This window comes from Armigeres subalbatus, chromosome 1, assembly GCF_024139115.2.
Source record: "Armigeres subalbatus isolate Guangzhou_Male chromosome 1, GZ_Asu_2, whole genome shotgun sequence".
Lineage (NCBI taxonomy): Eukaryota > Metazoa > Arthropoda > Insecta > Diptera > Culicidae > Armigeres > Armigeres subalbatus.
In genome coordinates this window covers 11,588,692-11,610,153 of record NC_085139.1, presented here as the reverse complement: position 1 = coordinate 11,610,153, position 21,462 = coordinate 11,588,692, and the positions used below count along the sequence as shown (strand labels likewise).

Here is a 21,462-nt window from a genome sequence, read left to right as displayed (position 1 = left end):
CGCAACATAGCTACACAACAAACGGTACCACGCTACATAATGAGGTTCACGGTCCTCCGTTGTCGCTGTCAATTGCGATGGTGGTGGTGTTGGCGAGTTCAAATCGGGAATCGATTAGTTTAAAAATATCTCCCCCGCCGCTCCCGTGCAGGAAAAAAGAAAAATCGTTCGCCCGTCACAGGTGTTGAACAAAGGAGGCGACGGATCGAGTGCGGTAACAATGGAAAACGAGCAAAACGAACGCGACGCAATGTAACGGCGTTCGTCGATCGCGGGGACACAATGAAATAGAGCACAAAAACGAGTTTTGCTTTCTTTCGACGGGGATCAAAGGGTGCCATGAGCGATTGCCAAGGGCAAACCCGTGGCGATTATGTGCGTCTTGGTCAGGCGATCCTGAGAAATTGTGTGACATTTTTAGAATGATAACGTGGAGTCGTAATCAACAAGTGCTTATCGATGGTTTATCAATGGCTCATATCATAATGTTTCAAGCATACGGTAGGTTTTATTTTGATATACATTCGGAAACATTTTCTTCGTTTGACTTGGGTTTTAATTTCAAACATAAAAAATCGGGAAAACAAATAAAGTTCAGGAAATGTTTTTGCTATAATTTGTTCAGGAAGAACCTGACGCAGTTTAAAGAGAATCGTTCAATTTTGTTTCATCTTTTGAGTATCCCCCCATTTTTCAGACTTGTTTCCATGTCATATAATTTTAATGATCATTCCCACTCGTTAAACAATAGATTAGAATTTGATTACAAGAACACACCCGAGCAGCACAAGTCAGACAATAATGGTTGCAGCAACTTGATTGTGACTAAATCCGGTCGCATATTAGTTGCAGTAACCTAAGTGGAACATGTGTGCTACTAGGGCAGTTTTCTTATTTTACGTTTAATACCACTTCCGGTCTACTTGAATTCGGAAAGATCAGATAGTTGACCCTCTAACGCCCAAGACCGCCAATAGACGGGGTACGTTGATTATTTTATGTGATTTTCAATTGTTCAGATTTCGTTAAGTTTCTGATGTCGATCAATAATATTGCATTGAGAGAAAGTAAAAATTTGTATCGAGTGCGGTCATGTTTTCTTCAGTAAGCAGAACGATCGACCGGTCATCAAAATTTTGTTCTGCTTTGTGCGGGTGAGTAAATTAATCAGAAAGTAAAAATTTGTATTGCGTCCGGTCGTGTTTTCTTCAGTAAGGTGTTCTGCTTTGTGCGGTAGAAAAATGAACAAAAAAAACGAACCCTGCCACATTTTCTACCCCATATATCCGTCGGCTTCTATCAAAGCGAGTATTATGTCAACATTTTCCTACCTATTCCTCAATTGACCTGCATTCGGACATGGCCGTCGCTGGTATTGCTTATTTTTGGGTCACCAGTTCTTACACATTGAAGATGATGTTAGTCCCAAACTTCATCTTTTGGTTCTCTTTGTAATTACAGCTGACCTGGCAATAACTGAGCAGCAACCGTGGGCGGTCAATCATGCTCAATCCTTCGTTCTCACTATTCTTCTGTCGGAGTTTAAGAAAAACAATTTGGGATTTCGCAAAAAAAAAACCCAAATTGAAAATATTTAGTTTTCTTCAGTTCCGGAGAAAACTGAATACAAATTTTAAAATCAGATAATAGTTAGGGTTGTCTATATACCACGTGAATAGGTTTTGATCAGTTTTAGATACCCCCCTTCAGCGAAGACAACCACTCATATTAATTTTTAAAAAATGTATCGTTGCCATACGCCCTCTCCTCCCTAAACTGTTCACGTGGTATAGGGGACGTACACTAATTACGGAAGCAGCTTTTCTTAGTTTTTCAGCCCCCTCCCCCATGTAAGATTTCCTTCATACAATTTTTTTTTTTTATATGGAGCGTAAGAAAATGACACCCCCCCTCCCCCCATAAGTGCTTACGTAATATGTGTACGACACCATTGGGACACTGGACAGCCCCTTATATAAATACAACAGTGCCTAGTCGACATTTCTCAATCGTTTTTGGTTCCGTTATTACTCGCCGGCTGGCTGAGGGTTTATTAGTCTGAGGGTCGCTTATTGGCTTGCGCTCACTATAACTCACGTACGCTCGGGTTCTCAATTAACAGGAACGACCAAGAATGAAATCACCTGCCCACTGGCTTCACACGTGTCGATTGAACAAAATAACACACCAATATCGTACACCGAAAGAAGTTATCAATGGTAAAATCCTATTTCTACGATGAGAATTCAAAGCGAAAGATGAACGGTTCCTTTTGAACCGGTAAAAAGCGGAAAAGCAGAAAAGTCGTGGAAATACTAAACCAGGGCAATGCTCTTTGAAATCATCTAGTCGAGGCTGGTTTCATTACAATAATAACCGTTTATTCTAAACGTGACGTCAACAGGGGTACTTGCGTGACTTGGTGAGTTGGTGGTAATCCTATTTGGCGGGACACTGGGGTACCGGCGGCAGGCCAGTTGAAGATGGAGGGGCCGCTGCCTGGAGGATTCTCCGTTTGATCGGTGTAGGCGATGTTCATAAATCCCATCGGATGATTCGGTGGCTACAACGATCCACCGGCGGATGGTCAGTCGAAGCGGAAAGTGGCGTTCTCCGGTTGAGCGGTCTTCTCGTAAATCCCGACGAAGTGCCAGGTGACGATAAGGCCTCACCGGCGGATTGGTAGTCGAAGAAGGTGGTGTAGCTGGGACCGGTTTAAGGAGTCAACGACGCTGGTCCTCTTTAGACGGCTTGGAAAATGGCGACGGGATTTCTTGCCGACTGAAGGCGATTAGACGACGCCGATGTCGTGCCTTCTGGGACTCCAGTACCAGTTTTCTGGATCCCTGGCCTGGATGCACGCTCGTTCTCGACCACTTCCGGTTTCTTTGCCTTCCTGACCGTTGGCTCACTGGTGAACTACCAAAAGAATAAAGAAAAGGCCCGCTTTGTGGACCTGCCCCTGAATTAGTCCCCTGTGACGTCATATATCGTTAATTTAAGCCTCACATAGCAACACTAGCATTAATTACCTTTTTCTTTTATACTCTTTTTTACGGTTTCACAGCTTTTGAGGTTCGGTTTTTTCTATAACCGTTTGGTGATTTAGCTATATTTGTATAAACTTTAGTTTAATTTTAGGTTGCATGATATTTTTATCAATAGGTTTAAGAACTAACACATGTTTATACTAACCAATTAGCACAAAACTAACGCTTAACACTGCTAGCTAATTTATTAACCCGTACTAACATTGGATCTTTTGATCGCCTATAAAACAAAGAAACAATTACACTTATTATTTAGCACTTCCACAACAAAGACTTTACAATAACCTTCTACAATAACTCGAATTGAACGCGCACTACTATTCACTATGAATTTTCCAGGCAAAAAGAGGCTTGGTCCTATTAGGACCAGCCTTTTAAAGAATTTTCCCGATTTCCGATGGAGCCGAAGCATCAAAAATCGCTTATGAGTAAATCATAGCCGATTTTTGACAGCTATGCTCATGATATTGGTGCTTACCCCAATTTCGACTTGTGACTCCACCTATGAGTGAGTAACACCATCAAACTCCCGGCGAGTTATGTTACGCCTTAAGAGTGTCGTTTACAATGCTCAAAAATGATCTCCCAAGCTATGTGTATATAGTGAGTGGGGCAGAGCTCACACTCATCAAGCCACTGAGTGCCGACACTGTCCCATAGTCGTATTAGTGGGTGTGTATTTTTTATAAAGGGCGTAGTGGTTAGTATTTGAGGGAAAAGGAAGGTCGGACTTGTGGCAGGGCCAGCAAACAATTATTGGAACCAAGCAATGGTTACACCGTATATGGTTGTAACTAATCGTGTCGTTTTCCTTGTTCTTTCCCTCACTGACATTCGGATTTTATAATGGTTTTATGGAAGTCTAGTTATAGAACCGAAAAGTTACTTGAAGTTTCCTTGGTCGGCGCTAATCATCGTGATTTAGATCAGATGATTTTTTCGTGCTAACTGTCTTAGTAGATGCCAGCATCTTCAATAAAACATTTGTTAGCTGTCCCATTTGTCGGTCCATTCGTCTGAAATCGGAATGGAATGAAATGGAATCGTATCCTGTACGTTGTTCTCTTCAGTCAATTCGGGATTCCACTCCTTTACCTCTATTCCAATCTTCAACTGCCCGTTCAGCATACCTCGTGTATTGCCTTCTCTATTCCGTATCTGATCGGTAGTCCTCTACCGACATGAAACTTGGACCATGCTCGAGGAGGACTTACGATCATTCGGAGTATTCGACAGACGGGTGCTTAGGATCCTTTTAGATATTGGCGTAACTAGCCCTGATATCTGGTGGCCTATAGTCAATCCACCAGGGATTCCGACAGCAATGTTCCAGGGAGTCCGAAGGGAATGTTATATGGATTCGAAGACGTCGAGACGTCGACGGGAATCATCCAGGGATTCCAACGGGAATGTTTCAGAAATTCCATCAGGAATGTTCCAGAGATTCCGACGAGAATGTTTCAGAGATTCCAACGTGAATGACCCAGGAATTTTATAGGCAATGTTCCAGGGATGTAGAAGCAAATCGTCGAAGAATTCCGAAGCAATCTGTTGAGGGACTCCGAATTAAAACTCCTGGGATTCCGTAAAGAATCCTCCAGTAGTTCCCAAAAGAATCCTCCAGGGAAGTTGAAACAAATCGTTGAGAGATTCCGAAGCAAATCATCAAAGGATTTCGAAGCTAATCGTCGAATGATTCCAAAGTAAATCGTCGAGGGAGTCCGTAATAAATCTTCGAAAAATTTCGAAGCAAACCCTCGATGTATTCCGAAGCGAATTGTCGAATGATTCTGGAGCGATTCGTCAAGGGATTTCGAAGCAAATCGTCAGAGAGATTCCGAAGCAAATCATTGAGAGATTCCAGGGCAAAACGTTGAGAGACTCCGAATTAAATATTCAAGGGATGCCGAAGCAAACCGTCGAAGTGTTCTGAAACAAATCGTCAAAAAATTCCGAAGCAAATTTCTGAATGATTCCGAAGCAAATTTTCGAACGACTCCGGAAGAATGTACCGATACCGATACCGAAAAGAATCTATCGTGAATTCTTCTGGATTGCGATTGGAATACTTCGATGATTCTGGAAGGAATATTTTAGAGATTATAATGAGAAACCATCTCGGATTCTGATGGGCATTTTATCTCGGATGCTGATGAGAATCCTTCACGAATGTTGGGGGTCGTACACTTATTACGTAAGCACTTATGGGAGGATGAACCAAAAATAATTTTTATGGGAAAAATCTCACACGGGGGAGGGGGTTCGAAAAACCCGGAAAATATGCTTATGTAATTAATGTACGTCCCCTTGAGAGGAATTGTGGAGATTATCATGCTGCTAGGCAAGTGGAAGTCTGCTAATAAACTTTCTCTCCAGTCCCTGATGGTTGACCACATGTCTTTGACTGCTACCGTAACACGGTAGATCACTCGTTATATGATACGGTGTAAAATCTGCCAAACAGACCCCAAGCTTAATCCATTTTTCGAGCTAGGGCAATAAGTTGTGGTAATTAAGGATTCATCGTATTTAGTCGTCGCTACCAACAGCAATATTTGCGGTATAACAACATTAACTTTACCCTGCAGATAGTTGAAAGACTCGAATTTCCACCGTTTGAGGCTAAACTGTATGCAGCTGAAGCAACTCGCTAGAAAATCTAGTTAGGGGTTTCAATGGCTTGGTACGCATTGAAACCCCTAACTAGATTTTCTAGCGAGTTACTCAACTGCATACAGTTTAACCTCAAACAATGGAATCGATATTTTAGTTACAAGATAAAGATTGTCGCTTCGGTTCCCTTTGTTCTGCTGTCCGAAACATGTTGGGTACCGAACTGTCAAATCGTATGTATTTTTCCTTCATTGACATTTAGCACCCTATCCTCGCCAGCAAAAGATATTCCGGACAGCGACGACAGCGACAATCTTTATGTTGTAACTAAAATATCTTTTGTACTAACTCTTCATGAACTGTTAACAATTGTTGTAGTGAACACACGGAAATTATTATTACTCAACAATTTTTTTTAGCTGGAAATGGTTTTGTAGCTTTACTGATGAATGGGATTGGTCTCTATGAAGGGTCTAAATTGCGGAACTTTGGCATTATGCTCTTGAAAAAACAAAACAAGAACTTATTTAAAGTTTGGTTCCCTCAGTCTGTTGAATTTATTTATTTCGTCAACCGACGTAGACTAGTACATATACACTTTACATGTTTTCTATTTTCTTAATGCTATAAATACGGTATTATAGTGTATAAAAATAAAAATAGTTTGATTAAGTAGTGTTTAATTTTGCGATTTAATGTAAATTTAGATGTGCAGGTTTCGAATTGTGACAACATATTTTTTTAGGTTCTGCCGAGACATTGTAAAGTCAATAGTTTCGCAAAGCTGATTATAGATGGCCATCATCTGATTGAGAAGTCCGAATTTTGCATAATTTGTACGGCAGTGATTAATTAAAAATGCATGTCGATGTCGCAGTTGTCGAGATGGTATGTAGAAATTTAATTTCGATAAAATGTTTGTTGAATCAGGGGGGTCCCGTAGCGTAGTTGGCTACACGTTCGCCTCATAAGCGAATGGTCATGGGTTCGATTCCCAGCCCCTCCACCAAACCCTTGCCAGTCGCCAGAAGCGCAGTCCGTACGGTGGCGTTTTGGGGAACGCGCCTCACCGACACGGCTGCCTAATAACGACTGACAAATCTGTTCTTCTCGGAGGCATTCCTCCAACGTACTTCGATTAATGGCAACCGAACAAAGCAACGATCACTGGATTCACCACATGGACAAATGAACACAATGGACTCACGATGATATGGACTGGCAACGACAACAATAACAAATTATGGACATCTAAAAATAGATTCTGTGTGGACTCTGTACAGCAGAGTACCACAGTAGATCACGGCACAGTTGCGGTTAAGAACACAGAGTGCCTACCAAATAAATATACGAATAAAAAAAAATAAAAAAAAAATGTTTGTTGAATCAATACGCTGCGAAACTATATCGTTAATAAATGAAACCATTGCAGTTTCACGACGCTATTGCAAAGATTGAATGTTTATAAGCTTGCAGCGTGCCTCATATGATGGAAGTGGGAATGTTGTCCAACCTAATTTACGAAGAGCAAATAATAGGAAATGTTTTTGTACTGTTTCTAATGATTAAGAACGATTATTTATATACGTTCCCGACGTTTCGGCCGATTGGTTTTGGCCTTTATCAAGGGTCGTAAGGTCTATCATCTATCGTTAGATGCGATTCTCCACTTCAGTTGCTCGGAGAGTTTTGCAGCCATGCCTGCAATTTCGTAGTAGTGCGACGCCCTTAGAAACGATGAAACTGGTGAGAAAATCCTAATTTCATTCCTGAAAGACACGGTACTCTTTCCTTCTATTTAAAACCACAGGTAACACTTGATGGAACCCTATGGAACTATCTGACATCAACGAATGAGACTGAACGAAACTTACGGAAAACAAATCACTTTCCTCATCCTGGAACATGGACTCCTCATCCTGGAACATGGACATGGACAATTTCGTAGTAATTATGTTTTAATCTAAAATGTTTTCACTGATACGACTGATACAACTGCAACGTTGCCATCCGGAGTGGCAATCCTACGCCTTTGCTCGCAAGGCTACTGGAGACCCTTTCGTACGGCTGGAAATTTCCGTCGTCTTGTGGCGACCGTCCAAGGTTCCGTCGTGGTGCGAGCCACGAATTCCGTTCAAGATCATCGAGGCCCGTGTGTACTGTGAAGGCCCGCCTCAAGAAGGTAGTAAAACGGAGTGTGTGAAGTCGTTCATACATCGTAGCGAAGAATCTCCCATCGGTCGACCATTGCCGAAGGTAAGGTCCCTCTCCGTCAATTGCTGTGGACCGGAGCCATCCGAGAGTGCGTGTCGTCCATTGCACGCAGTGAACCCGATCCGAAACGAAAGATAGACGTTTCGCCGCTCCCCGCTCGGTGGAACGGAAAGGTACGCGAAGCCGGGTCGCTTTGGGTACGTGTGCCTCTATCCGTAAATGTGGATCGCCCCGGGGACATAATCGGTATTTCCGCATCTCTAGTTCGGCCATAACACACACGCGGGTCATCTGTACGTTGCGCGCTAAATCGCATCACCGCCATCAACGAGGTTTTCTCGAGCCAGAAGCTACAGATTCGTTGAAGTTCATCGGGCCCCATCGATCATCAAAAACCTACGCAGGTACGTGTTAGAGCTAAGTTACATGGCCATGTTTGCTCTTAGTTTCCATTTCCGTTGAAAAACGTCCAGCACGAATAATTTACTCTAGAAATGAAGTGACGGTGGTTAGCTTAATTACGTTTAACGTCGGTTTCTTAAATAAACGACTCACTAATTTCGGGAGCCAAACACGTTTTTTCTTGGTTGCGTAGAAACTTTTTTTTGCGGTCCCTAAGGTCTTGCGGTGGATGAATGAGAGGAGATTTAGCTTGCGTTTGAGAGATTTTGCCAATATCGCTTGATAACCATTCTGGGGTTTTCCTTGAGCCAAACAGTCTCAAAAAGTCTGGCAAATAAAATGTGACCGGTGGTCTCTCGTTGAGAGTGGCGTTAAAGCCGCCGATTGTATAAACTCGGTGAACGTGAATGGTTATATTGGCCGATTGATATATATATATATATATATTTTTTTTTTTTTTTTAAATCCATTGAAAGATGAAGGATCTATTAATATTACAAATCTCACATAATTTCGTGAGAATCCCCAATTTGCATCCTAGTTTTCTCCTTAGACGTAGTTTACGTCAAAAACATCATAGACTGGACCGAGAATCGAACTCGCAATCCTAACTAAGAAAATTCTTCATACTGAAATATGTGTAACACATATACATTTTTGCAATTTGGGGACCCAATTATGTTTAATATGAATCCACACATAAATTCAATAACTGCATATATGTAAGAGACCACACATACATTTCATTTGATTGTAGATTCTATTTGTACTTCGAGTGGAGAGTGATTATGTGTGCATTAATAAACATAATGAGTTAAATTATTAGATTTTTGCCAATAAAAATGTCTGTTTTTTTGACGTAGGCTTACGTCTTTCCGGAACATAGGGGGTTATTCTGCAGTTTCAAATCTGAGACCGTCACGAAAAGTGGTCAGGAAGTATGTTATGGGTCCTGTACACCTCCGGTGGTGCAAAGGGCCGACTTGAAAGATCTCCATCCTGAGCGTTGCCCTGCTATCGCTTTAACCTGTTGCCAGGTTAGATTTCGGTCGATTTCTTTTATTTCTTTATTGAGGCTTCGCAGCCAAGAGCCTCTGGGTCTGCCTCTGCTGCGATGTCCCGCTGAGATCCAGTCTAATGCTTGTTTACAGATTTCGTTTCCACCCCTACGTAGAGTGTGGCCGACCCAGCCCCACTTCCGATCCCGAATTTCTGTTGCTATCGGCCTCTGGTGACAACGACGATGGAGCTCGTTGTTTGAGATCCAGTTGTGAGGCCACCAGGCCCGAATTATATACCGCAGGCACCTGTTAATGAACACCTGCAGCCGTTGAGTGTTCTCCACTGATACACATCATGTTTCGCTAGCGTATAACAGCACAGATTTCACGTTAGAGTTGAAAATTCGTATTTTGGTGCGTTCACTTATCTGCCTGTTTTTCCAGATATTTCTTAAACTCGCAAAGGCAGCCCTTGCTTTCTTGATCCGTGCACCTATGTCGATCTTGGTACCGCCATCTGACGCCATTTGGCTACCAAGATATTGGAAGCTTTCAACATTCTCCACTGGTTGCCCGGCTACTGTGAAACTGGAAGGAGTCACCGTGTTTACATCCAACGATTTGGTTTTGTTGACGTTGATGACTAAACCTGCCGAAGAGGAGCGCTCGGCAAGGTCGTTGAGCTTACTCTGCATATCAGAGCGCCGTTGCGCGAAGAGTGCAACATCATCCGCCAATTCGAAGTCATTTAGGTGCTCCATGGTTATAGGCTGCCATAACAGCCCGCGGTTTGGTTCACGGTCAATCGCATCTACCAGAATCTCGTCGATTACGATGAGGAACAGTAACGGTGATAGAATACATCCCTGCCTCACACCAGCTACGACCCGGATAGGGTCGGACAAGACCCCATTGTGCAGCACTCTACACGAGAAGGCCTCGTACTGTGCCTCGATGAGGCCGATGATTTTCTCAGGAACTCCCTTGCGTCTCAGGGCGCCCCACATATTCTCGTGATTGAGACGGTCGAAAGCTTTTTCGTAGTCAATGAATACGCCAGGTAAAGGGACTCTTGGAATTCATTGACCTGTTCCAGAATTATGCGGAGCGTGACAATATGGTCCACACAGGACCGGCCTGCTGCCGCCGGAGAGTCGGGCTAGGATAATTTTGCACAGAACTTTGAGAACGGTACACAGCAACATAATGCCTCCCCAGTTATCGCATACAGTCAGGTCACCTTTTTTGGACACCTTCACTAAGATACCTTGCCTCCAGTAGACCGGGGAAGTTGCGGTGTCCTAGATATTACGAAATAAACGATGCAGTAGTTGAGCGGATGTCTTGGGGTCAGCTTTGAGCATCGCGGCTGATAGGCGGTCGACCCCTGGGGCTTTATTCGATTTCATGCTTTGGATGGCTGTTTGAATCTCTAGCAGTGATGGAGCTTCGGTATTGACGCGTGTTATACGTCGGATCCTAGGCAGATCATGCTGAGGTGGTGATGGCCTGGCTGGCACTTGAAAAAGTTGTTCGAAGTGCTCGAACCAGCGTTTCAGCTGGTCAGTTGGGTCGGTCAATAACTGATCATTCGCGTCTTTCACAGGCATCGTTGCATTCATCTTCGGCCCGCTTAAGCGTCGTGAGATATCGTAGAGGAGGCGAATGTCCCCGGTTGCGGCGGCTCTCTCTCCTTCGTCGGCCAGAGAGTCTGCCCACGCTCGCTTGTCCCGTCGACATGAGCGTTTTACTTCCTTCTCAAGAGCCGCGTATCGTTGACGGACTAAGACTTTGGCTCCTCTGGTTTTCGATCGCTCTATCGCGGCTTTGGCTTCTCTTCGCTCCTCTATCTTTCTCCAGGTCTCATCGGTGATCCATTGTTTTCTGTGGGTGCGTAGTTCGCCCAGATTGTTCTCGCTGGTGGCGATGAAGGCATTCTTGATGGCGGTCCATTGGTCTTCCACGCTGCCACCTTCCGGAATATCTGCAGCACGCGTCTCCAGTTCTTCAACGAAGGATCGTTTCACCGTGGCATCTTCCAGTCGGCGTGTGTTGAACCGTCGTCCAACTCTCTCCTCCTGCCGACGAATCCGCGCAATGCGCAGGCATATTTCGCCGATGAGAAGGTGATGATCAGACGCGATATCGGCACTACGTTTATTCCGTACATCTAGAAGGCTCCGTTTCCATTTTCGGCTGATGCAGATGTGGTCGATCTGATTTTCTGTAAATCCGTCACGGGAGACCCACGTGACCTTGTTAACCGGTCGATGAGGGAAGAGCGATCCCCGATCACCATGTCGTTATTATCACAAAACTCTGCGAACAGTCCCATAATGCGCTCATGGTTCGAGTTGTCGGTTCCGATATTTGCATTGAAGTCGCCTAAACAGATCTTGATATCACCCTTCGGAATTCTATTTACGACGGCATTGAGTTGGCTGTAGAAGTTCTCTTTGTCTTGCAGATCGGCAGCATCGGTTGGCGCATAACATTGGATTATAGTAAGGTTTCGGACCCGCGTTCTAAATCTGGCAAGGATTTATCCTTTCACTTATAGGTTCCCATTTCATAAGCGCAGAGTGTGGCTGAGCGCTTAGTAGGAAGCCAACTCCGCGATGCCGGGGAGCGTGTTCACCTCGTAAACCAGAGCGAACATCACTCAGTCCCAGGATCTCAAGTTTCATGCGACACTACTCAACCGATCTATATTTATTTTTATACATTTATAATAACGTATTTATAGCATTAGGAAAAAAACATGTATACAATTAATGTACTAGTCTACGTCGGTTGGCGAAATAAATAAATAAATATATAAATAAATAAATACTTGGATGAACTGAAATGGAAAAAAATGGTGAACGCGCATCCAATTCAATTCTACGGAATACAATCAGCATAAACGATTTAAAAAACCTTGCAGCTATCAAGGTGGTCAAGACCTATACTCACTTACTTACTTATAGATCCTGTAAACCTCCGGTGGTGCAAAGGGCCGACTATACTCTAGGGAATTCTTATATGAACTGGGATATTCAATGTTGGAGGAATATTCATTTTTATTCTATGTCGGTAGGGACGAGTCCCTTTTAATTATTCATGAAAATTGGAGAACGTTACATTGTGTTTATTATTTTATATGCTACAAACAAGTTTAAGAAACGAAAAGATTGTGAGTCAGTCGTTGTATTTGAACGACGGAGGTCACAATGTCTAGCAGAATCATAACTCTTAGTTGTTTGATCGAACTCAATACAGAAGTCCTGCCCCCCTCCCTCACAACAAAATTTTCTCGCTACGCTGCTGATTCACCGGGCATGGTATCTTTTTAAATGAAATTTGATTTCATTACTAATGATAGATATTTGATGTAGTGTGCCATCAGATGGTGCGATACGGTGATCCATTGAACCATTTCACACAAAAGAGCTAGAAAATATTTGCGAACTCCTTTTTACATAATTGGTACCAAACATGAAAATCCTCTTGGTATCATTTTCAAGAAACCATTTCTGCGAAATTTCTTTACTCTTCCCACTCAACGAATTTTATGAAATTGCTCCTTTGAGAATTTGGGAAACTTCCTTTTTCTTGAATCCTGTGCATTTCTTCCCCCAGGAATTCTGCAAAACTTCTTCAGGAATTCTAGGAAACTCATATTACTAGAAAGCAGGGTTTTTCCTGCTTTAGAAATTATGGGGAATTCTTTCCCAGTAGTTCTGAGCATGTTCCCTGTACCACTAAAGGTATTATGGACAATTCTTCCTCCAAGGATTTTGGGAAAATTTGGACCTCATCAGACAGACATTTTTCTTGAATTCCGTTAAAAACTTCCTAAGGAATTCTAAACTACAGACTACCTTCTCACTTCAGAACAAGTAATTTTTTGTTCTGAATTATCGGGAAATCTTCCTCCCAGATATTTTGGGGAAATTCTACTTCAGGAGCTCCATATACAAGAATCATGGTATATTCCTGCTTTAGAATTGTTAGAGAATTTTAGCTTAGGGAAATTTCATCATACAATTCAAAATTTTTTTGGAATAACCCCTCCAAATTACAATCACACTCGCTCGAATTTTAAGAAATCTTTTCCCAGAAATTAATAGTAGTTTCTAATTCAGGAATTAGGGAGAATATATCCTCAATCTACATATGTTCCTGGCGAATCAAAGCTTGATCCACTTAGTATTTGGCCGCACGAAATTAGATATATCTTTGCCAAAAAAGTACATAAAAAGGTGGTTCAGGTTTTTTTATACAAGGTATTAAGTAAGCTTTGAAGGAAAAAATATCGAAAAATTATTCATTAGCATTTCGGATGAATTCTCGAACTTTTCTCCCAATACCACTTGTTATTTTTTGCACAGTAGAACAGTTAACTTAATCTGTCATTTTCTCACAACACTTCTCCATATAAGATGGTTTTCGGATTGTTTTGCACCATTTTTCAAGTGTCCCTATATTAATTGCCTAACATTTTTCGTTGGGACGAAAATTTGGGCATTTTGGTGGGTTGATAGTTTTTTCAATATCGCCAATATCATTCGGTTCATACCACTACATTCCGTCTGTAATGGCAGCTTGTTAAGTCAGGCCAAAGCAACACCGAACAGTCGTGGGATTGAATGGATGGCAAAAATCGCTTCTGAAGACACTCCTCCTTGTATATTTGCCCATTTATGGTCGCTCCAGTGATGAAAACTTTAGTTTTCTTTCCACAACTGCATATACTTTGACATACCATCAATTTATGAGCGATCTTGCCTGCATAGACATATTTGAACATATTTCCTGGGGCATTACTCTTCCGTTTGGCAAGGTGAAACTTGTATCCCGGGAATTGAAAGTCAATTTTAAAATTAATTTCATCACCTATCAAAATACATCAATTGTATTTCGTCAGAACTTGCTCGACCAGCATTCTTGCGCGATGTTTGGCAACCAGGAGTTGTTTCAGGGTCCTGTTGGGACGCTTACTGACATCATACGACTTGAAACCTTCGCGCCAACAGATTATTTGAGCTGTGCTGTAGGCGCAGTGAACCTTTTCGCTAAATTACGCAAGGAAATCCCAAATTGGTTCCGAACTGCTCTGCAGACTATCACTTGTAGTTTCTGGTCGTATGTTCCACTTCTACGATTGTTTTGTTCTACGCGATCCAGCAATAGTGTTTCCCGATAACGTTTGACAGTTTTTACAGTCAATTTCGGTAATTTTAGATACTTTGAAATCATTCCTCCTGACCATGTTGGATTTCCAACGTGATTGTGCAAAATTTGTTCCCATCTCTCGCGTTCCATTTTCGATAACTTTTGAACGTGAGCATCAATACTTCTATAACTTTCACCATAAATTAAACAAACCTTCCGCAACGATGTAATGTATTTTACTTCTCGGTACGGCCACCAGAGGCGCCGCAGTAATTGGAAAGAAACGGCCAAATACTAAGTGGATCGAGCTTTACTCACCATATGCCAGATAGTTCTTCTATCTGATAACTCTGGGGAATTTCTGCATCTGCATCTGCATCGGATTATGGAGGAAGATTATTGTATGAATAATAAGAATTCCATCCGACATGGCTTCTAAAAGTTCCTTAAATTAGAATTACTGTGAAACTCTCATCCAAGAATTCTAGGTTTTACTCTCCCAGATTTTTAATTCACTCCAAGAATTCCTTATCTAGGAGTTTTAGGTGTCGTCATTATCTAGGAGTTTAGGTGTATCCGCCAGGCTAAGTAAGTCATAGTTCATAATATTTTTGCTAGTGTGCTCACTAGAAATCACACACCCCCTTAAACGACGTATTGAAGAATTCATGAAGAAAATTCGAGAAGAATTTCTAGAGAAATCACTGGAGGAGACCGTAAAGAAATTCCTGAAATAATTATGAAGGAACCTTAGGTGATTCTTCGCATGGTCTTCCTGATGGAGTACTTTTGCAGCGTATGTACAATATAAATTATACTTACATTGCGATAAGGGCAGGAGAAAAGCAAATATTTAACGAAGGTATTTTTCGTCACCCACCGAAGAAATGTTTGAACGATAATTTTGAACCGCGCCGATCCGAGCCGCCGCCACCGAGAGCAATCGCGTGGCCCGGCTAAGCCGCCGCTGCCGTTAGAAAATTGCGTTCACGCCGCCGCCGGCTCAAAACAGATCGGCGCAAAGGTCTATTCGCGTATAGGTTTTAGAAAATACCAGATCGAAGCTTCGGACGTAGGTAGCGCAGAACGGGTCCGCAACGTTAGGCATTATAAGTACGTTAGGCATAACAGACGTTACACACTCAGTTTTTATTTCTGCAGCTCGGCGAAAATCCGCACAGCCGTGCGCCAGCAAAATAAAAAACTGATATTCCGGCAAAAATGATGTTTGTTAGCTGATTTTCGGCAAATTATTTGCTGATTTTCAGCAGTTTTGACAGATATCTCGGCAAAAAACATGTTTGCTGGGTCACGGCTGTGCGAACCTCGGTAAAAGTTGACCATTTTGCTGAGATGCCGGTAAAAAATATTAAGTGTGTAGGCATACCCAGTACTGGCTTCCATTTAAAAAAAAAATGTTTTTTGTTATCCCGCTTTTACGCCGGCTTTTTTTATTACTCGTTATTTTAATTTGTTCGACATCCGATATTAGCAATAAAAGTTGCTAATTGTTATCGCGGTTACCCACTCTTTATCGAGATCCTGAAAACCCAATAGTAGTGACGACTTCTGCAGCTCTCTCAGCCAAACCAACCAAAAACTCTGCCAAAAGTGCCACACGCATCTTCCCAAAGTCGCCGATCTCCACCGAGTCGGAGCAAGGAACTGGAAGGAGGACTATCGTTAAAAGCAGCTAAAAAGAGGACCAAACAAGCACCAAGCTCAACGACAAGCACCGATTGGTCTTCCAAGCAATCTTCGAACCAAGTAAAGATGTTACATTCATTGTGACGGATTCGGAAGCGTCCTGGCAGTACTGGAAACCAATCGCCACTTTCCATTCAGGCAATCCAGAAGGCGCTCAACAGGAACATTACCCTGATGTGGGTCCCTGGATATTCTGGCATCATGGGAAACGAGGGCGCTGACGCCCTGTCAAACATCGGGTGGAGCAGCCTCTTCCTCTACCGCGTGGCCACTTATGACGACGCTAAACTCTGGGCAATGCTCGAAATGAGTGGAGTGGAAGAAGCAACGATACTTTTGCAGTATGATCAAGAGCTCCAATAATTAAGACAAATTAGGACTATCCCATTTAACTCCGCTACTTGATTGACACAACTTAAAGCTCAGTACATGACACTGAAAACGGTCTTACTTTTGAAATACGCATCAGTAAAGTTACAATCAAGTGATAAAATTGAATATGATAGTGCTAACTCATCCTATGACTAGTGAATACATTGAACTGAAAAGTCCCAAATGTGTTTAAATTCAAATTGGTGCCCAATATTCAAACTACATATCTGCCCAAACAGAGCCCTGCAACGAATGCTGGATACTTTGCTTGCAGCAAGTTTCACAGTTCTTCCAAAATGCTTTATTCCTAGATTGTATTTTTACAATGTCAGATTATATAAAATCGAATGTTTTCCAAAAGCATTTCTTTTATTCCTTGCCAAAATGCAATCAAAAAGCATGACCCGTCAACACCCGAAATAGAGTTGACTCGATTCAAGCGAACAAAGAACTTCGCGCGGAAAAACATCACGTCATGCCGGACATCCAAAGACAATAACAACACATCCTTGCTTTTCTTGACCGTAAATAGAAATCGAAAGCAGCCATCATCGCCGCCAGTTTATCGACGAAAAACCACGCCGTCTTTTTCGCCAATGACGATGACGCATTCAGCGAAGAACTGACTGACGATGGCTCAAAGATTCATCTGCTCGCGGGCAAACAATGAACTTGATAAATGTTGATGGGGTTACTCAATTCGAATCGGAAGCTGCTGTCCACTGTGGGAGATTTCCAATCAAAATGACCATATACTTCTAAAAAATACAATAATCTGCATGTACTTACTTTTTTTTTAAATAGCCAAATTTGAATTCTTTCTAGTAACACAGGAGATCATTAAATCAATTGATAACCAATGTTTCCGACATTTTAACTCGTTCAAACGAAACCTAAGTGGTCGTCACTAAGATCTTGCTCTAGTTGTTGTTATTATCACCGGCTTGATTGATAATTTTAACCAGCGCAGAACACGAATAAAAATAGACGGTTCTTTGTTTAACGACCGTTCGAAATCTGAATCGGAGAACGATGTGACATCCAAGACAATAATCGCGTGTGGGTGAAAGAAAGTAATTTCAAATCTAATAAACAAGTGGCGTATTTTTAGCGGTTTGATAAGCCACGTTTTCCTCCGAGTGGGGCTCCTTTCGAGCGGTATCAATCAAATTAGCTTCTTTTCTCCTGGGTGCGGGAGTCTGAAAGATCGTTGAAATTGGTGGTGGCGAGGTCGAAAACATTAAAAAAAGATTTACGTCAATGACAAAAGAATGCTTTAAACTGTACTCATACATGCGTGATAGCGTCTCATGAGATCATCTTTCAAGATCATGAATGAGGTTTTTTTTTCGTATTTAAAACTCGGTTCTTGTGAACGTGCCTTTTGCGTCGCAAAAATAGTACATGTTCGTTGAACATGCGACGCATAAAAAAAGATCGGTAAACCTTGACAAGTATTTCATATTTCGGAAGTTGACTGACCACTTCAAGTTTGACAGTTCGAAACGCTTGAAGGTTGGACGGCCGAACATATTTTTAGAATGGAGAAGTTTTCAGTGACACACTGTTTTCAAGAAAAAGGAACTAGCTTTGTCGTTACCTCCGTTGGGGCTTACAAACTTTATGTAAACAATTCAAAACTACTTTACAAACCAGGCACAAAGTTCGCGCCATTTTAATTAGTCACACATTGTAGCGCACATAGACAGCAACCAGAGAAATGGTCTCGTGCCTGTCAGCGCCAACTAAGATATTTACTAGACCAGAAAAGCGCAAAGCCAACTATGCCCTCACACAAGATGGCAATCAGATGACAGGCAAAGGCAACTGGCGAAGATCACCGAAATTGAAAGTGGTTTCCTTCGGCACTACCGGCACGAACACACAGTTTAATTAAATTATCTAATCTTCGCAAAGTTTCAACACCATTAGCTGCTGCTTTTCGTGTCCCGAAAATCCAGAGATGGAATCTGAGCATTTTACTGAAATTCGTTCGCTCGAACGCTTTCTGATTATTTGTAGGTTTTGAGTCGAATTCAACAATTTGTACTTGTAACAACAAACCATGCTTTCAACTTCGAAAGTCCCCGAAGTTTCCCCGCGGTGATATTTAGCTGAGGATCATTTTTGGGTTTTCAGGTGACAAAAAAAATGCGCCATTCCATTATAACGCAACGCAACAAAAAAAAATGTGCCATTTTGAGAAAAAGCTATTTAGATAAAAACCTTTTACCCATTTGCATGCAAGCTGATTTTTTATAATATTTTTTGCATGGGGATGTGCTTTGATAACTTTCCAGGTTATCAATAATCTACTAAATAAATTAAAGAAAAAGAAACATACGACATTTATGCAAACAATTTTTATCCACCATTGAATCACGTTAGGTCAAATGTAATTCGGCCATGCAACACCAACCCCTTTTAGAGCTACAGATTGGAACCCACAAATCCGACACGGAAGAGCTTACTGGAACGCGTTATCGCGCTTATTCAGAAGCTTTGCCACAGATTTGGAAAGTTTTTGCACAAATCCCGTCGAAAGAATTCCCAACCATCAGCAGCTCCACGTTTTAACAAACTTTCTCTTCTGTTCTCTTGTTTCAGGTCCGCCACACTGCAAACCGCACACTTTTAGTTCGATCCAAATGCGAAACGGCAGCATTGCACCGTCCCACAAACGGTCGGGAGTTTTCCCGTCTGCCACCTGCGAGCTGTACGAGTTCGTTGGCCAGGGAGTGGAACGGATCCAGGTACGCATTTGCTCCCCCGAAGAAACTAACCGCTTTTCTAATCTCACCGAACCCGACCACCTCTCCCTAATTTCAGATTGTTTTCTCCGAGTTTCGTCTGCCCTCCAAGCTGGAACCGAACGAATGTGGCGAGACGGACATTCTGATGGTAATTAGCTGATTGAACTTTGTCCTCCCTTCGGGCGCGGGTTGAGGTTAATTTGGATGGAACTGTGCTTGTTCTTGGGAATCGGTTTTGGCTGCTGCAGAAGGCACCTGCTTTGCGATTGTTAACTTTTCCCATTTTGCAAGTGTAAACCATTGAATGAGCGTGCAATTTATGTGGGTTTGGTACACTTGGGGATGGTTGTTGGCTCCTAGCTATGTAGACTACTTATTAGAGGCAAATTGTTTGTCTACTCTGAATTGGCGAATAAATTGGGTCATTACACAAGTCAAGAAGCACAAAGACGCAAGAAGTCGAAATCATTGGAACGTCATCTACATCTGTTAACAAACGAATTTGATTGAAAATTGTTAAATGCTTTCCATGTCCAAGGAACTTCATGCCGACATTCAAACCAAATTCCATTGAAACCATAATTTGTTCAAATGAAAAGAAAAATTATGATTTATACAGCAAGAAAGTAACACCTCACGTCCAAAAGTCTTGAAACAAACTTCCTTCGGCAACAGCCACCTTTCATCATTCGACCCCACCTTAAGCCATGAAAACTTTTACAAAGTCAAGTCGCACCCACACCACTCTCAGCGTAAAATCGAACCCGAACTGCTCGTCATTTCTTCTGAAACTCCACTTCCAGCAACTCAATTGAGCGCATAAACTTTTTCAGCTTGAAATATATACACCCTCCGCCACACCACAACAGGCAGCCGTTGTTTCTTGACCGACAAAAAGCGAACGCAAGGGGGGAGAAAAATTACGACCACGTGCTGAACGTGCACCCGAAAACGATAGAGGTGTTGCTCGAATCAGGACCCAGCTCAATGTCGACCAACTGTGGAGTAAGTGAAAAACTTTTGACTGCCAGGCATCCCCCACATCGCCATAACTTTGCCATCTCACTTGTGAGTTTTACTCAAGGGGCAGGGGTAATGACCAACATAATAAAAACTGCACAACCGAAGTGCGGAGTGAATCCATTCGGTTATGCGGGTGGAGGAGGATTGATGTTCGAAAAAAGAACCATGTTTTTGCTTCGTCCCCTCCGTTCTGGGAATGGAAAGGATTGGGGAGCACGAACCAAAACTTTTTCCAATTTCGGTAATTTCCTAATATTTTCTCAATTAAATGATTTGAAGCCATTTGTTTTAAAATTTAAAAACTAAAGGAAACAGATGTATGGCAGAAGTTGGTTTATAACTCCTTAGTAGTGGAGTATTGGACTCCTGCATGACTCAAAATGCGCCTGTGAGACACTACAAAAGCCGAGCCAAGATTTGTAATTTAAAGTACCATGGTCGCAAAAAAACGTAAAACGGCAACTTTGAGCATCCAGATCTCACCTGTTTTTCAGCCATATCTCTTGATTTTTTTCAGTGATGCTCCTAAAACCTAGTAGAATTCTGAAAGAAATTCGTTGGGTATATTGCTGAAGTAATTCCAGCAGAAATTCTTTAATAAACTCCTTCAGATATCCAGGAAAACATGTGAACTCTTGCAGAAATCCCAAAAGTAGTTCCAGGAGGATTTCAATGAGAAGTTTCTTCAAGAATTCCAGTAGAAATGTTCAGAAAGTCCAAGAATAATTCCTAGAGGAGTTGCTGGAGGTACCCTCATAGAAATTTGAAGAAAAACACCTGGAATAGTTTCAGGAAGAAGTTCAGGATGAATTTCAGGAGGAACTTTCGAAGAAATTCCAGATAGAACCTATATGTTAGTTCGTGGATGATCTCTTGTAGAAATTCTGGAAATAATTACTAGACCCTGCATGAACATCTTGAAGAATTCTGAAGGAATTCCGAAAAAATCTGCAGGAATTTCCGTGGGAACATCCGGAGGTACTCTCGGAGAACCTTCTGAAAGAACTCCAGGAGGAACTTTAGAAAGAACATCTGGGTGAACTCCGGGAATTTCAAAAAGAAAATTCAAGGAGAAACTCCAGCAAGAGGTCCCCAGGCCTTTCACCTGCAGTTCATCCAAGAATTTCTCCTGGAGCTAATCAAGGAATTCTCTTAGAGGTTCCTAAAGAA

The 21,462-nt window shown here is 42.1% G+C and overlaps 2 protein-coding genes and 1 long non-coding RNA gene across 7 annotated transcripts in view; 1 reads left to right on the top strand and 2 right to left on the bottom strand.

The window, feature by feature from the left end:
* The window catches only part of LOC134221730 (suppressor of lurcher protein 1-like), a 430,147-nt gene that overhangs the window by 222,048 nt on the left and 186,637 nt on the right, over positions 1 to 21,462 (bottom strand). The window lies entirely within an intron of this gene.
* On the top strand, positions 15 to 20,409 carry LOC134208087 (uncharacterized). Of its 2 annotated transcripts, none has more exons than XM_062684175.1 (4): positions 15 to 501; positions 19,124 to 19,269; positions 19,346 to 19,417; positions 20,103 to 20,406. In XM_062684175.1, the coding sequence occupies exons 1-4, from the start codon at positions 423 to 425 to the stop codon at positions 20,154 to 20,156; spliced, it is 351 nt and encodes a 116-aa protein (XP_062540159.1). In that variant the 5' UTR covers positions 15 to 422; the 3' UTR covers positions 20,157 to 20,406. The 2 variants fall into 2 exon arrangements, with proteins under 2 accessions (XP_062540159.1, XP_062540160.1); XM_062684176.1 differs by lacking the exon at positions 15 to 501 and adding an exon at positions 18,352 to 18,534 and having other exon boundaries at positions 20,103 to 20,409.
* LOC134208086 (uncharacterized) lies at positions 3,047 to 3,662 on the bottom strand. Its single transcript, XR_009978492.1, has 3 exons — positions 3,336 to 3,662; positions 3,196 to 3,270; positions 3,047 to 3,109 (listed from the first exon to the last, which is right to left on the bottom strand). It is a non-coding gene; the product is annotated as an uncharacterized LOC134208086 (long non-coding RNA).